We start from the raw sequence: 17,112 nt of genomic DNA on the forward strand, positions 1-17,112 counted from the left end.
TATTTGCCAGAGTAACTCTGTGCAATACTCCAACTGCTGCCTTCAGTGTCTATTGCACCTTTTCCGATTGCTTAAACTGTCACCATTAGTTGTAGTTACTGAATGTCTTGTTGAAAACTGCTGAAAAGTCTTGAAACAATTTCTGTCATCTGTAATGTGACATATCTTACTAGATGTAAACAAAAATATTGTCTTCCAGTAACACACCAAATATTTTACAAATCAGGCATTTCTGGATTATTTACAATATCTTTAGTCATGTCCTGCTTCAATTTTGAAATACATATTGCAGTATCATCTTCTGAAGCCCTGGAAACACAGGTTGTAAACTTCCAATTATTGACAAAATTATTTAATTGGATAGCAGTGGCACAACACACATTGAATAGATTCTTTATCTAACCAATTAAATAATTCTGTCAATTATTGTTTTTGTTTTTATACTAGCCCATGTGGCCATTATTTGTTCTAATGTAACCCTCTTGTAAGTCTTTGTTGTTGTTGTTATTGTCTGTTGTTGCTGTTGTCAGTCTTGTTCAAACCATTGTCTCTTTTCTACCTTATGTGCCAATCCATTCATTCATTTATTTATCTGTATCACCAGGATTTACAACAGTCTTTCACTTGAGTAGATTTTTTATCTATCCAATTAAATAAGAGGTTGTAAACTTTGACACAAATATTTTATGAGTGTCTGTCCACACTTCATAAGCTGTATTCAGATGCATTATTTTCTGCAAAAGTTTCACCTGACATATTTATGGTTAAAACAAGTAAAACATTGCTCTCTGCTTTACTGAAAACTTCTAATCCACTTTTGCAGATGGCCCTTTCTTCAGTGGTTGCATGTTCTGAAAGTAAAAGTTTCGCTAACCTGCCTTCCATTTCAAGTGTGCCATGAATTTCTAGCAGACAAGTACTTTTTTTCTATTTCCAAGTGTCCAGTCCATTTTGCCTGCCGGAAGTCTGATGTCAATGATTCTTGTTGAATCCATCATTGATTGGGTGAAATACTCACAGGTATATATTTAAAAGCATGTAGCACAGACTTAAGTTCTTACTTATCTGCAAGTGTACTTTTAACATTGCCTGGGTCAACATTTTGCTGTTTCATTGAAAACACGTGCACGTACACACTTGTGCCTACACTACCTGTAGAGGAACAAAAAATTAATGGAAAATCCAGGATGAATTGTTTCTGTCTTCAAACATTGCTGAAAGTTAACCAGCTGTTTATCCTCAACTCACAGGTCCCTGAGACCTCTATATTTAAACTAAGGTTTAAGAGACAAATCATTTGTAATTTTTAATTTGTTATGTAGCATTAAGTTTTACAGTTATTGAAGTGTTGTTTAGAATAATCCTTGTTATTGCAGTAAATAAAGTGTGCAGTAGTGCACATTTTATCACATGCAGTTGTGTACTTATGTGCAGTTTTTAAATAGTACACATAAACAAACTGCTAGAGAACTGAGTTCTGCATTATGAACAGTAATATCCCTGTAGCAAGTAAACTTTCACATTAAACTAATCTGTGGTGTTTAAACTTCCACATACAAATTCCCTTGATAGGTACAAAGAGTGTCTGCAGAATTGACATACTGAGCTCTGTATTGATCTTTATCACCACTCAGAATGCATTTGATTGTAACTAACACTTAAAGTATTCTGTTGGAGGAACAGAAAAATCCACATCAGTTGTTCTGACAGTCTTCCTCTGAATGATCCTCCCACTAGCAGAACTGTGATTTCTGTGTGTTGTAAAACTGTCATCTTTCTCGTCTATTTCTTGAATTACATCACTGACATCTTCCTCCATCCAATGACTAATAATGTAATCAGATTTAGGATCATTAAAACGAACACATCTGTGAACACATTTTGTACTATACTGAACAAAATAGGTACGTAGTTCACAGGGAAGAGTCTAGGAGAGACGCCCCCTCCCCCACCCAACACATGTCAGTAACACCTCAGCAACAAACAAAGGTGGTGATAATGCAAACAACAAAAAAATGTTGTAGGGTTGGTGGTTTAAGGATTGTAATGAGTGTACAGTAGCAATCCCAGAACTTAGCTTGGAAAGAGTGAGAGAGCACTTGGAAATTTTTGTGAGGTCTGAGGGACCACACCTCATGAGTTAAGGTTTTAATTTTTGTATAGATGTTTATATAGACAAAGCCATGATACGTTGAAATAAAACATTTCTTACTCACTTGTTATCATACCACTGTACACACTTACGAGAATTTGACTTTTGAAAGTGCAAATAATCTATGCTCTGTTTTATTAAAGGTATTTTCCATTACAGAACCAGTTACGCCAAGGAATTAACAGAATTCTTGGATAATACAGCACCTCCTCACTGTATAGAGAAAAACTCTACATACAATATCTAGGAATTTGCTCTTAGCCTACTATTTAAATTACATTTCGAAGATTGATGGAGTTCTTTTTGAATGCTCATATTTAGGATTAAACTAAGAGGACTGAATGAAATTGATGCCTCCACCTTCGTTAAGTGGGTTTGGAGGAGAATATTTTAATAAATCAAATGCAGAAATAAAGCTTAGAATGTTATCTTTAATTATCAATATTCAAAATTGTTAAGGCTTTCGTGGCCACTTGTTGACAAACTGCCTATTGGCTTCTGTCTCGGGTTCTTCGGCCGACGTTCATCTAATGATTTTTCTGACGTTTCGCCAGCACGAGTGGCTGGCATTGTCAAAGCTTCACCCTCCATTGCCGGTGGTGAACTGGAGGCGAGCTCGCGGCCGCAGACTATATGTACCTGGCGCGCCAACGTCAGAGGGCTTCTCCGCGGTCATTTCCGGTGCAGTTCTCCTCTTGCTACCTGCGACGGTCGTTCGCTGCAGTACGGGAAGCCAGGATCCGTTTACCTTAAGGCTTTCCTCTTTCTTGTTGAAACTGTTCGCGTGTTTTTGGATTTCTACAGCTTCTCTGAACAAGCGCGTGTGATAGTGCTTCTCTACAGCCAGAACTTCCGTGTCGGCGAATTTTATTACGTGGTCGGTCTCATTCAGTGCGTGTTCTGCCACGGCCGATTTCTCCACCTGCCCCAACCTGCAATGTCGCTTATGCTCTTTGATCCTGGTGTTAATTGATCGTCCAGTCATTCCGACATAAACTTTTCCGCATGTGCAAGGTATACGGTATATTCCCGACATTGCAAGTGGGTCTCTTTTCTCCTTTGCCGATCTAAGACACTCTTTGATGTTCCTTGTCGGTTTGAAAATCGTCTTTACGCCGTGTTTGCGCAATATACGGCACTCTGGGAATGTATGGCAGAAAGGCCGTACCCGACATTTCTTTTTCTGGTTCCTTACTTCGCCGAGTGTTTGGCTCTGTTACACTTCTAATGTAACTTGTGGAGTATCCATTGCTCCTCAGAACAGTTTCCAGGTGTTGCATTTCTCGTTTGAGGTGTTGAGGCTCACATATTCGTCCTGCTCTCGTTACGAGCGTACTAATCATGCCTCTTTTCTGGCTCGGGTGGTGGTTTGACAGTTTGTGGAGGTATCGGTCCGTGTGTGTCGGTTTTCGATACACGCTGTGTCCCAGGTTTTCACCGTCCCTTGTGACCAGCACATCTAGAAATGGCAGTTTCCTGTCCTTTTTTACCTCCATGGTAAATGTTATGTTGGCATGGAGGCTGTTCAAGTGTCTCAGGAATTCACCGAGCTGTTCTTCACCATGGCTCCACACCATGAAAGTATCATCGACGTACCTGTACCACACCTTAGGTTTGCAAGTCGCCGAGTCCAGTGCCTGTGCTTCGAATTGTTCCATATTCAGTTTTCCACATAATTACCAGCCAATTGGATACATTTCTGCCAACGATGAAAAAGTTTTCTGAAGCTGTCATGGAAGAAGTCGACACTTTGTTTCTGCAACCACAGTCTCACAGGTCTCTCAACATCATCATCAGAAGCATGATGATGTCCCCGCAGAGCGTCTTTCATTTTTGGGAACAGATGGAAGTCAAACGGTTTTAAATCAGGACTGTATGGAGGATGCCATATGGTGGTGAGATTGTCTCTGAAGTTATGCTTTGGTGGCACATGTAGCATGTGGTTTGCCAAGCAAAGCAATAATGTGACCCACATGTTCTTGTGTAATGATGATTGTGCTTGCAATTTCTCTCTGACAAGGGAACCTCCCCATCGCACCCGCCTCAGATTTAGTTATAAGTTGGCACACTGGATAGACCTTGAAAAACGGAACACAGATCAGTCGAGGAAACAGGAAGAAATTGTGTGGAACTATGAAAAAATAAGCAAAATATACAAACTGAGTAGTGCATGTGCAAGATATCTAACATCAAGGATAATGTGAGCTCAGGAGTGCCGTGGTCCCGTGGTTAGCATGAGTAGCTGCGGAAAAAAGAGGTCCTTGGTTCAATCTTCCCTCATCTGAAAATTTTACTTTCTTTATTTTCGCAAAGTTGTGATGTGTCCGTTCGTTCATTGACATCTCTGTTCACTGAAATAAGTTTAGTGTTTGCGTTTTGCGACCGCACCGCAAAACCGTGCGATTAGTAGACGAAAGGACGTGCCTCTCCAATGGGAACCGAAAACATTTGATCGCAAGGTCATAGGTCAACCGATTCCTCCACAGGAAAAGACGTCTGATATATTCTATATGACACTGGTGACGGCATGTGCGTCACATGACAGAAATGTGTTGTCGACCCACCTAACTTATACACTTAGCGAATGGGTAAAAAGATCTTCTACCTTGTCCCTATTTAGGTTTTCTTGTGGATGTGATAATCACTCCCAAAAAAGTGATGTGATAAGAGCTTGTCACATAAACTGAAAATAAAACATTAAACTTTTCACTGGAGGGAAGACTTGAACCTAGGACCTTTCGTTCCGCAGCTGCTCTCGCTAACCACGGGACCACGGCGCTCCTTTACTCTTATTGACCTTGATGTTGCATATCTTCGCACGGGCTACTCAGTTTGTATATTTTACTTATTTTTTTCATAGTTCCACACAACTTCTTCGTGTTTTCTCGATTGATCTGTGTTCAGTTTTTCAAGGCCTATCCACTATGCCACCTCATAACTAAATCTGAGGGGGGTGCGATGGGGAGGTTTCCTTGTGAGTGATAAGACGATCGTCCTGAATCAGTCTGTCAGCATTTTGCTTGTGAAACTCAGTGGTTACTGTTACAGGATGTCCAACTCTTAGTTTGTCATGCAGGTCAGATGTTCCTGCCTCAACATCTTTAAACTTACTCAACCCACAATGCACAGTACTCACATCAACACAATCACCATAAACTACTTTCATTCTCTGAAGAATCTCCTTTGGGGTGACACCGTCTGCTGTCAAGAATTCAATGACTGCACATTGCTTAAATCGCATTGACTGACCTTACGCGCAGGGTTCCATACTTTATACTGTAACAACACAACCATTCAATGCTAAGGATTCCCACCAAGTGGAGCTGTATAGAAGAGGCTATGGAACAAGCCAGTACCTGCTGCATACCAATGCTGCCAACTGTTGAAGAGTTACAAAGGTGGAGGCATTACTTTTCAGTCAACCCTCGTAGATGGAATCTAAGAGAATGTAAACATATTCATGTGAGGCAATGACCTAAAATTGTTTCATTATGGCAAAGAGCTTCACAAATTGTTATTCCTTGAGCAGCTTTTGGTGAAGTATCAGTGCAGCGTAGTGCAGCAGCAGTGCAGTAGTGAGTCACATATTTAGCTTTCATATTTGTTTTGTGGTTTGATTCTTAATTTCTTTCTGAGTGTTTGTGCACTTGCATATTTAATTACATAAAATCATTGCATATTCTCGTACTTGAGAGGAGTTATATTGCTTATTGATAGCTGTAAAGTATAAATTCGCAGAGTCATTAGTCAGTTGTTTGTTTTGGACAGACAGTGTCTTCTGTGTTTATTTCGTAGAGGCAGTCAGCAGCAGACGGACGCCAGTGCAGTTTCATCTGTGCTTGCAGAGCGACGTGTGTGAGCAACAGTAGCAGAAACTAGTCATATATTCAGTTTTTTGTATTAGTTCTGCAGGTTTAATTCAAATTACTTTGTGTGTTTGTGTGCTTGTGTGGTGAAATTTTTTGGATCTTTGCATATTTTCGAATTAGACAGGGGTAGTATAAAATTTTAATAATGGTAGAGTGTAACATTGCATATGCAGTTTTCATATGTACTAAGACAGGGGTAGGATCGCATTGCAATCTCTCTATAATGGCATAGTTGTGGTCATTTGATTGCTTAGTTCATAAGTAATTGTTCATATATCGCAGCTCAATCTGGCACTGGTGACGTAACTGTGCAGTCACATACTGCTGTTTTATTTGTCGCAGATCTAATCGTCCAGATATTAGCAGTAGGCTGGATAGGGGGTGTGGGTGTGTGTGCTGTGTGCGGGCACAGGAGGAACTGGCCACGGTTCACGAGCAGCTGAGCATGCTGTTGGCCACAGTCAGCCACCTTCAGGCTGCTGCCTCGAGTTGCAGCGACGACGGAGGGTCTGGCTCGTTGCCAGGTGTCGCTTGCTGCAGCCACTGACTCGGCCACCGAGGCACCTTCTAGTGTACCTGGTGCGTTGGGGCCACCCTCACCTCAGGGTGAGTGGCGGACTGCAACACGTTTGCGTCGATCGAGGTGGAGGGCCAATGTGGAGGCTGGCCGGCTGGCCTCGTCCGTTCATCCTGTCAGTGGGCAGGTGGCCGCACCTTCAGCAGGGCCCGAGCAGGCACACGGGGGCAAAGGCTTGCTGGTTATTGAGAGCTCCTACATTAGACGGGTGATGGAGCCCCTTAGGGAAATAGCGTACAGGGCTGGAAAGAATTCCAATGTGCACTCAGTTTGTCTGCCGGGGGGCCTCATCAAAGATGTCGAGGCGGCCTTGCCTGTGGCTATCAAGCATACAGAGTGCAGTCGTTTGCAAGTAGTTGCTCATGTCAGCACCAGTGATGCCTGTCGCTTGGGTTCTGAGGTGATCCTCAGTTCGTACAGGCGGCTGGCGGATTTAGTGAAGACTGCTGGCCTCGCACGTGGGTTGCAAGCAGAGCTCTCTATTTGCAGCATTGTTTCCAGAGTGGATCAGGGTTTCTTCGGTTTGGAGCCGAGTGGAGGGTCTCAACCAGAGGCTTCGTTGACTCTGTGACGGTCTTGGCTGCAGATTTCTAGACTTCAGATATTGGATGGGGAATTGTAGGACGCCCCTAGATAGGTCAGGGGTGAACTACACAAAGGAAGCAGCTACTCCAGTAGCAGAGTACTTACGGCGTGCACATGGGTTTTTTTTTTAGGCTAGGCAGTAGTGCGAGGTGTCCTGATGAACACTCACCAGTCAACGTGCAGGCAGGGAAATCAGGACACGCTCAGTGTAAAGACACTTCAGCTACCAAGATATTAGCAATAAATTTTCAGAGTGTTTGGAATAAAGTTACTGAATTTACTGCCCTCCAGGAAGCGTGTGGTGTGCAAATTATTCTCGGGACTGAGACCTGGCTGGACCCTGAGATAGGAAGTTCTGAAATATTTAGTGAGTGTTGGAACGTGTATCAGACAGACAGATTAGACACCGTAGGAGGTGGTGTCTTCATTGCAGTTGATAAAAATATTGTGTCTACTGAGGTCAAAGTAGAGTGTGATTGTAAAGTTATCTGGACACGTTTAACAGGGCTAGGAGAAATAAAGTTAATTGTTGGGTGTTATTACTGGCCACCAGGTTCCACTGTGACAGTTCTAGAATCATTCAAAGGGAGTCTACACTCTGTATCGCAGAAGTACCCGGATCATGCTCTATTAGTCGGAGGCGACTTCAACCTACTTAGTATAGACTGGGAAGTCTATGGATTCATTACAGATGGTACAGACAAGCTGTCATGTGAATTACTTTTGAACACATTATCCGAAAACTATCTTCAGCAGCTAAATCAACAGCCAACGTGTAATGGAAATATTTTAGATCTGGTAGCCACGAACAGACCAGACCTCATCGACGGTGTAAGTGTTGAGACGGGGATTAGTGATCATGATGTTGTCCTTACGACTATGGTTACGAAAGTTAAAAAGTCGGTCAAGAAGGCTAGGAGAGTATTCTTACTAGAAAGAGCAGATAAGCAGTTGTTAGCATCCCACTTAGTAAATGAATCGACTTCATTTACTTCCGGTATGATAATGTGGAAGAATTATGGGCAAATTTTAAACACATCGTAAATCACGCATTGGAGAACTATGTGCTGAGAAAGTGGGTTACGGACGGAAAAGACCCACTGTTGTTTAACAGCACAATTTGGAGAATGCTCAGGAAGCAAAGACAGTTGCACTCGCTTACAAGAAAGATCGGGGGAATGAGGACAGGCAAAAGTTAGTAGAGATTCGTGCTGCTGTAAAAAGAGCAATGCGCAAAGCATACAACCACTACCACCATCATACCTTAGCAGAAGATCTTGCTGAAAACCCAAGGAAATTCTGGTCTTCCATAAAATCGGTAAGTGGGTCGAAGGCTTGCATCCACTCACTCACTGATCAGTCTGGCCTGGCAATGGAAGACAGCAAAATGAAAACTGAAATTTTAAATTTAGCATTTGAGAAATCTTTCACACAGGACGATTGTACAAAAATACTGCCATTTGAGTCTCGTACAGATTCCCATATGGAGGACATAGCGATAAACATCCCTGGGGTTGTGAAGCAGCTGAATGGGTTGAAAATAAATAAATCTCCAGGTCCTGATGGGAATCCAATTCGGTTTTACCGAGAGTACTCTACTGCATTGGCTCCTTACTTAGCATGCATTTATCGAGAATCTCTTGCCCAGCATAAAGTCCAGAGCGACTGGAAAAAGCACAGGTGACGCCTGTATATAAGAAGGGTAGAAGGATGGATCCTCAAAATTACAGACCAATATCCTTAACATCGGTTTGTTGCAGGATTCTTGAATACATTCTCAGTTCGAATATAATGAATTTCCTTGAGACAGAAGTTGCTGTCCGTGCATCAACACGGCTTTAGAAAGCATCGCTCCTGCGAAATTATAACTCGCCCCTTTTTTCACATGTCATCTTGCGAACCACAGGTGAAGGGTATCAGACGGATGCCATATTCCTTGACTTTGAGAAAGCTTTTGACTCAGTGCCCCATTGCAGACTCCTAACTAAGGTACGAGCATATAGGATTGGTTCCCAAATAAGTGAGTGGCTCGAAGACTTCTTAAGTAATAGAACCCAGTACGCTGTCCTCGATGGTGAGTGTTAATCGGAGATGGGGGTATCATCTGGAGTGCCCCAGGGAAGTGTGGTAGGCCCGCTGTTGTTTTCTATTTACATAAATGATCTTTTGGATAGGGTGGATAGCAATGTGCGGCTGTTTGCTGATGACACTGGGTGTTTGGGAAGGTGTCATCATTGAGTGACTGTAGGAGAATACAAGATGACTTGGACAGGATTTGTGATTGGTGTAAAGAATGGCAGCTAACTCTAAATATAGATAAATGTAAATTAATGCAGATGAATAGGAAAAAGAATCCTGTAATGTTTGAACACTCCATTAGTAGTGTAGCGCTTGACAGTCACATAGATCAAATATTTGGGCGTAACATTGCAGAGCAATATGAAGTGGGACAAGCATGTAATGGCAGTTGTGGGGAAGGTGGATAGTCATCTTTGGTTCATTGGTACAATTTTGGGAACATTTGGTTCATCTGTAAAGGAGACTGCTTATAAAACACTAATACGACCTATTCTTGAGTACTGCTCGAGCGTTTGGGATTCCTATCAGGTCGGATTGAGGGAGGACATAGAAGCAATTCAGAGGTGAGCTGCTAGATTTGTTACTGCTAGGTTTGATCATCACACAATTGTTACGGAAATGCTTCAGGAACTCGGGTGGGAGTGTCTGGAGGAAAGGAGGCGTTCTTTTGGTGAATTGCTACTGAGGAAATTCAGAGAACCAGCATTTGAGGCTGACTGCAGTACAATTTTAGTGTCACCAACTTATATTTTGCAGAAAGACCACAAAGATAAGAGAGATTAGGGCTCATACAGAGGCATATAGGCAGTCATTTTTCTCTCGTTCTGTTTGGGAGTGGAACGGGGAGAGAAGATGCTAGTTGTGGTACGAGGTACCCTCTGCCATGCACCGTATGGTGGATTGCGGAGTATGTATGTAGATGTAGATGTAGATATGTAGATATTTTTGGAGCTACCAGTTTACTGTCTAAATGTTTAGAGAAAAAGTGTTGAATAACAACTTTTGTTGAAACTTGAAATTTTGCTGTGTCTGAGAACTTATGGCAAGTTTCATTCTTGTATACACTGAAATGTCTGTTGTTGATATTTTACTCTAAGTTTTTAATTTTTTTTTACCAGGTATACTCATGGGCATTGGTAACATGATCTGTGTGACTCCAGGGTTTATGTCCGCTGCAGTTGTTGGTGCTTTGACATACAAAAATGTAAGTTATGCTGTTCTTGCTATTTGATAATTTGAATTTGCTGACATTTAATGATGCGTTTGAAAGTTAATATTAGGTCTAAAACTTCGCTTCAGCTGTTTTTTCTTGAAGTTCGGGGCTTTATTGTGAATAACCTACAAAAAAATTATGATTCATGCTATTTTCTGACACTGGCCACTACATTCTCCCATCTTTTGGATGGCATACAAACCCCGTGTTGGGAGAACTAGGCATCTTTTGTGGGGGGTCCATGAATTGATTCAATTTTGCACTTGTTCATATGATCGGAAGTGCTGGTCAGCCAGACTGTATGCCACTGATTGAGAAAGGTGGTAGTCAGAGAGAGCAACGTATAGAGAATACGGCGGCAGGGATAGGACTTCTCATTTCAACGTTTCCATGTACATTTTGACAGGTTTTGTGACATGGTGTCTAGCACTGACCTGCTGCAAAATTACCTTTATGTGTGTATCACTGTATTGTAGCCATTTTTATTTCGGTGCTGGGCTCAAATGCATAATTTGCTTTAGATAATGTCCTGCGAGTGTCTTCATTTGTTTCAGTAGCTACAAAAACGTTCTGTCTTTCCCTGCCATGCCAGTCTTAGACATCAGAATCACCATTCTTAAGGCATTGGAAACATTCTCTGCGCGTTCTTCCACTAATAGTTCCCTCACCATTGGTCTTACCCAGCATTTTAAGAGCCAAAGCCGCAGATTCCTTCATGTTACAGCATAAAATTAAAACTTCCTGCAGATGGCGAGAAATGGGGTGCCTAAGTTGATGTACTTAATCGAAAATAACCTTATGATGGCAATTACAAATAGACTAATATTTTTATGGTGTGTTGTTTACAGATGACTAAGCTAATTTTATTACACCTATGACCAACCACCTCAAACCCACTTGCCACTACTGCCGTCTATTGCAAAACAGCGGAATCAAAGTTGTAGACCTAATAATTTGCCATGCAGTGAGCATGTCGGTATGGGAGCTGATGCCTAAAAGTGCCTATCACAAATTCCTGCTTAAAGGGAAAATGTTGGTAAAGCAAACTGTAGTCTGTTTATTTAACTACACAATGTGAACAAATTCAGATCAGTGTTAGGTTCTCGTATACCTGACAGACTGTTGATTACTGTTCAGAATTTAAAAAGAAATTCAGACACGACACCTTAAAATCGAGCTTGGTATTTACATGAAGTATCTCGGTAAATCTTCTCTGCTGGAGCTTGCTGCATGCCATCACTGTTTTTAGTGAGAACTGAGAGATCCAGGAATATGCAACAGGAATGAAATGTATTATTTATTACATAAAGTAAGTGTCACTTACTTTGAGCACAACACACAAGTTTTGAAGGTGCCATGCATAATGAAGAACCTTTTCATGTGAATTAATGTTAGTTTACTAAATCAGTTAAATGAGCAAATCATGGGGTGAGCTACAAATGCTGTAGTCAGCAGTCCAATACATTCTACATGATCGTCTGCAGCTCGTGGTCATGCGGTAGTGTTCTCGCTTCCTGTGCCCGGGTTCGCGGGTTCGATTCGCGGGTTCGATTCCCGGTGGGGTAAGTGATTTTCTCTGCCTCGTGATGACTGGGTGTTGTGTGATGTCCTTAGGTTTAAGTAGTTCCAAGTTCTAGGGGCTGATGACCATAGATGTTAAGTCCCATAGTGCTCAGAGCCATTTGAACCATTCTACATGATGGATTTCTACAGTACTGTATTGGATGCATTCTCTCTCTCTCTCTCTCTCTCTCTCTCTCTCTCTCTCTCTCTCTCTCTCTCTCTTCCTCTCCCCCTCCCTCCCTCCCTCCCTCCCTCCCTCCCTCCCTCCCTCCCTCCTCTTCTCTCAATTTCTGCACAGTAAGCTGGCCTGACTCATTATGGCTTTTTCTTATGAACTGTCATAAAAGATGACTCATTCAGACTTACAGTGACAAATGATTTTGAATAGCTGTGATGACAGATAATGAAGTACATAACTAAATCCACAATGTTCTGTAGAGGTAGGTATCTGATGCAGGGTTAAGAATACTTCATTGGTTTCTTACATAAAAAAGGAGAGATACAGTGAACACCTGTACAATCTGCTGAAACATCTGATAGTTTCTTTATCCACTGACATCTTCCTTCTTTTTTTTTCCCTGCATGTCTCACAGTTTTTACACAGATACATTCTGAACTCAGAAACCTCTGAGTTGCTCTAAATAATATCATATTTGGTCAGTGTTGAGAACAAAGATGTACTCATAGTTTACCAAGACCTGCACGGTATAAAAATAATGGAAATACTTAACTTAACCACTCACCATGTAGTTATTTCTGAGAGATGAACAAACACAAAACCATTTTGAAACTGTCATTGTGGGTGGGTGGGTGAACAAAACTTTTATAAAGTTATCAGAAATGATGGAGAAAGGTTTGTCACTAAGAGGTCACAAATTGTATTGAAATCTATTGCATTGTACACATTTTAGTTGGCTTCTTTGTCCTCAGTGTTTTTTCTGTGACATTTCCTTACCCTTTCAATGTTTTCCAGTAGAAAGTAAGCCAAACACAAATTCTTTAAGTTACGGGTAGTTCAAGTCTACAGTCTTCTCCTGTTTCTGTTTGCAACAGGCAAGAATATCTAAAATATTTGAACATAGTTGCTTGAAGGTCAGCTCTACATTTTAAAATATGTGATAACGTGAAATAATGTATGGAGATGCAAAATACTGTAGTATGTAGACAGAAACTATTAATCACGTACAGAAAGTTTCAAACAGGCATATAAAAGTGGTGAGAAATATAACTAAGATATCAAACTAACTTGTATTTGACAACGGATTGATTACTGCCTTGCAACCTGTCGATTTCACATTTTTATTAACTAGTACTCCCCACATTCCCTCATCCCATAACCAAATTGGACAGCTAAACTAAAACCTCTGCTATGACTTTATCTACCTTTGATTACAATCTGAGGTTAGAAATATGATTTTGAAGTCCATTCCATTTCCTACCAGAGTGGAATTATTACTGACCATTTGACCAAAAAAGTGTTTCTGGTCTTCATTAAGCCACAATGTTGTCCACCTTAGTACTTAAAGTTCCAGTTTTCTCAGCTGTGTATCCACTCTGATCTCTTCACAGGTAATGAGTTATGAGTAAAGAGAAAATATGGCAATGAATAATTCATTTATTTGCTAGTTACTAATGTTTGCTAGAAGACTAATCAACTAGCCAATGTGAATGGTACTACTCAATGAAAAACCTTACTTTGGAGTTTTGCTGTTACATCCATCTCACATGGAATAAAGTTTGTCGTAAACTCACTAGATGACATACTCGAAATGCCCACTAAATCGTGCAGGGCTAACAGGTAATTAGAATTGTGGAAAGGGCCAAGGGAGTTGCAGTCGGATTCATTTCACAATTGTAATTCATTATTATTTAGTTCACAGATACACTTTTGAAAGAATTAAATTTGCTTCGTGGCTGAAGGCCTCCAAACAGAAGCTTTAGAATAAGTTCAATTTTGAAAAGACATGACATAGTTAAATTTACGAATAAGATAAATCATATACATATGAGATGAGCATGCGGAGCGGCTGAAGGCCACCAGATTAAATCTTCTTAATTCCAAATATACTATGATGATTACTGAAGGCAGAAGGCCACAATGTTTTAAGATAACAGGGCTGATGGCCCACAAGGTGCACAGAAAGAGATGAACAAACACAATAAAATGGCTGAAGGCCGCAAAGTTAAATTCTGCAAATTAAGGAAATATATATTGCAACGATCGGTAAAACAATACGTGGTCTTAAAAGGAAACTCCTAGAACATGTTTTCAGGACTGAAGGCCCACAACTAACCTTGCCAAATTAAAAATATAAAATACAGTTAAATTACATCATTTACACTGCCAAAACGATAATTAAGAGAACGGCACTCAGGAGTCTACAGTGGATCGGTCTGCCCTCATTCACTTAGGCAAGACAGGTGGTGAGTCAAACTACACTTAATTCTTGCAAAGCCAACCAAGGGACAGTCATGGACCAACTTACCAACTGCTTGCTTACCACAACGGAGTACATCAGAACTCAAATGCATAAGGTTACGAACATTATGATCCACAATGATGTATGTATTGGCTCTCAGAACTGCACACAATGTTGGACAGCGACAACAGGTGAGGAAATGACACTGCCTGAAATTATGTTAGTGGCCAGGGCAGGTAACCGGAACACTAATGGCCACAAGGCAGAAAATTCTGCTGGTGCACTGGAATTGTAGTCAACCAATATAGTTAATTGCACTGCATGGCAGCTAAATTTCATTAATAGAAACACTCACTGTTGCTCACAGGAAAACCTGCCCAACAGTGAACCACTGAAATGAACCACCACAACATGAATGGACATGGCTTAGGTAGTTGAAACCACTACTCAAATTTGACTTCCTGGGTCAGTGAACCACGAAGCTTGTAGTGATTGGATAGCTCCACACACACACACACACACACACACACACACACACACACACACACACACACACACACACACACACACACACACACTCCAACACTGTGCAGGGACCGGCACCGGACCCAGCTGACTGCACCGCATGGAGAGAACTTCCCTGGTCTGCAGCAACCGACCGACCACCTTAGAATGTTGACATCTAAAATAGTTGTCAGTGGACATAATGCCAACTACACACACAACCTAACAAACACTGCATGAAGACCTGAACGATACTAAACAGTAACTAAGCGTGCACGAAGACACATAGGGAGTCAATGCTAGTGTTTCTCCTAACAAGGGAACCTCCCAATCGCACCTCCCTCAGATTTAGTTATAAGTTGGCACAGTGGATAGGCCTTGAAAAACTGAACACAGATCAATCGAGAAAACAGGAAGAAGTTGTGTGGAACTATGAAAAAAATAAGCAAAATATACAAACTGAGTTGCCCATGCGCAAGATATGTAACATTAAGGATAACATCAGGTTAGGAGTACCATGGTCCTATGGTTAGCGTGAGGAACTGCGGAACGAAAGGTCCTTGGTTCAAGTCTTTCCTCGAGTATAAATTTTACTTCCTTTATTTTCGCAAAGTTATGATCTGTCTGTTCGTTCATTGACGTCTCTGTTCACTGTAATAAGTTTAGTGTCTGTGTTTTGCGACCGCACCACAAAACCGTGCGATTAGTAGACGAAAGGTCGTGCCTCTCCAATGGGAACTGAAAACATTTGATCGCAAGGTCATAGGTCAACCGATTCCTCCACAGGAAAACACGTCTGATATATCCTATACAACACTGGTGACGGCATGTGTGTCACATGACAGGAATATGTTGTCGACCCACCTAACTTGTGCACTTGGCGAATGGATAAACAGTCTTCTACCTTGCCCGATTTAGATTTTCTTGTGGATGTGATAATCACTCCCAAAAAGTGATAAAAACATAAGAGTTTGTCACATAAACTGCATCAAATGAATGCAACAGTTTCACAGTCGCACAGTTTTCCCTGTGCTCTGTCAAAACATATGTTTTTAACGTTTTCAAATTTTTCCATATGTAGACTGTCAAATCCTGCATATGTCCAAGCAAATCTGAACATGAATAAGATTTTCACTCTGCAGCGGAGTGTGCGCTGATATGAAACTTTCCTGGCAGATTAAAACTGTGTGCCCGACCGAGACTCGAACTCGGGACCTTTGCCTTTTGCGGGCAAGTGCTCTACCAACTGAGCTACCGAAGCACGACTCACGCCTGGTACTCACAGCTTTACTTCTGCCAGTACCTCGTCTCCTACCTTCCAAACTTTACAGAAGCTCTCCTGCGAACCTTGCAGAACTAGCACTCCTGAAAGAAAGGATATTGCGGAGACATGGCTTAGCCACAGCCTGGGGGATGTTTCCAGAATGAGATTTTCACTCTGCAGCGGAGTGTGCGCTGATATGAAACTTTCCTGGCAGATTAAAACTATGTGCCCGACCGAGACTCGAACTCGGGACCTTTGCCTTTCGCGGGCAAGTGCTCGACCAACTGAGCTACCGAAGCACGACTCATGCCCGGTACTCACAGCTTTACTTCTGCCAGTACCTCGTCTCCTACCTTCCAAACTTTACAGAAGCTCTCCTGCGAACTTGCACTCCTGAAAGAAAGGATATTGCGGAGACATGGCTTAGCCACAGCCTGGGGGATGTTTCCAGAATGAGATTTTCACTCTGCAGGAGAGCTTCTGTAAAGTTTGGAAGGTAGGAGACGAGGTACTGGCAGAAGTAAAGCTGTGAGTACCGGGCGTGAGTTGTGCTTTGGTAGCTCAGTTGGTAGAGCACTTGCCCGCGAAAGGCAAAGGTCCCGAGTTCGAGTCTCGGTCGGGCACACAGTTTTAATCTGCCAGGAAAGTTTCAAATCTGAACATATCCTGGAATTTTGGAGAGCAAAGTTGATTATGTGTGAGTGCCTGAACTTTGATAATTGCCATATATCACGTAAACAATACTGCTCTGTGTACCTGTGCAGCTTTGCAAAATAATTGTCTGAAAATAAAAAAATGGACGTTCCACTCGAGGAAGACTTGCACCAAGGACCTCTCGTTCAGCAACCGCTCACTCTAACCATGGGACCACGGCGCTTCCACGTTC

The 17,112-nt window shown here is 41.7% G+C and overlaps 1 protein-coding gene and 1 non-coding gene across 2 annotated transcripts in view; one reads left to right on the forward strand and one right to left on the reverse strand.

Annotated features, from left to right (window-relative positions):
* The window catches only part of LOC126234326 (sialin-like), a 174,338-nt gene that overhangs the window by 132,287 nt on the left and 24,939 nt on the right, over positions 1–17,112 (forward strand). The window contains exon 9 of the mRNA XM_049943011.1: positions 10,381–10,466. Within this exon, the coding sequence (XP_049798968.1) occupies positions 10,381–10,466 (86 nt within the window). The remainder of the gene's footprint in view (positions 1–10,380; positions 10,467–17,112) is intronic.
* Trnal-caa (transfer RNA leucine (anticodon CAA)) lies at positions 16,150–16,224 on the reverse strand. Its single transcript has one exon. It is a non-coding gene; the product is annotated as a tRNA-Leu (tRNA).

Source organism: Schistocerca nitens, chromosome 2, assembly GCF_023898315.1.
Source record: "Schistocerca nitens isolate TAMUIC-IGC-003100 chromosome 2, iqSchNite1.1, whole genome shotgun sequence".
NCBI classification, from domain to species: domain Eukaryota; kingdom Metazoa; phylum Arthropoda; class Insecta; order Orthoptera; family Acrididae; genus Schistocerca; species Schistocerca nitens.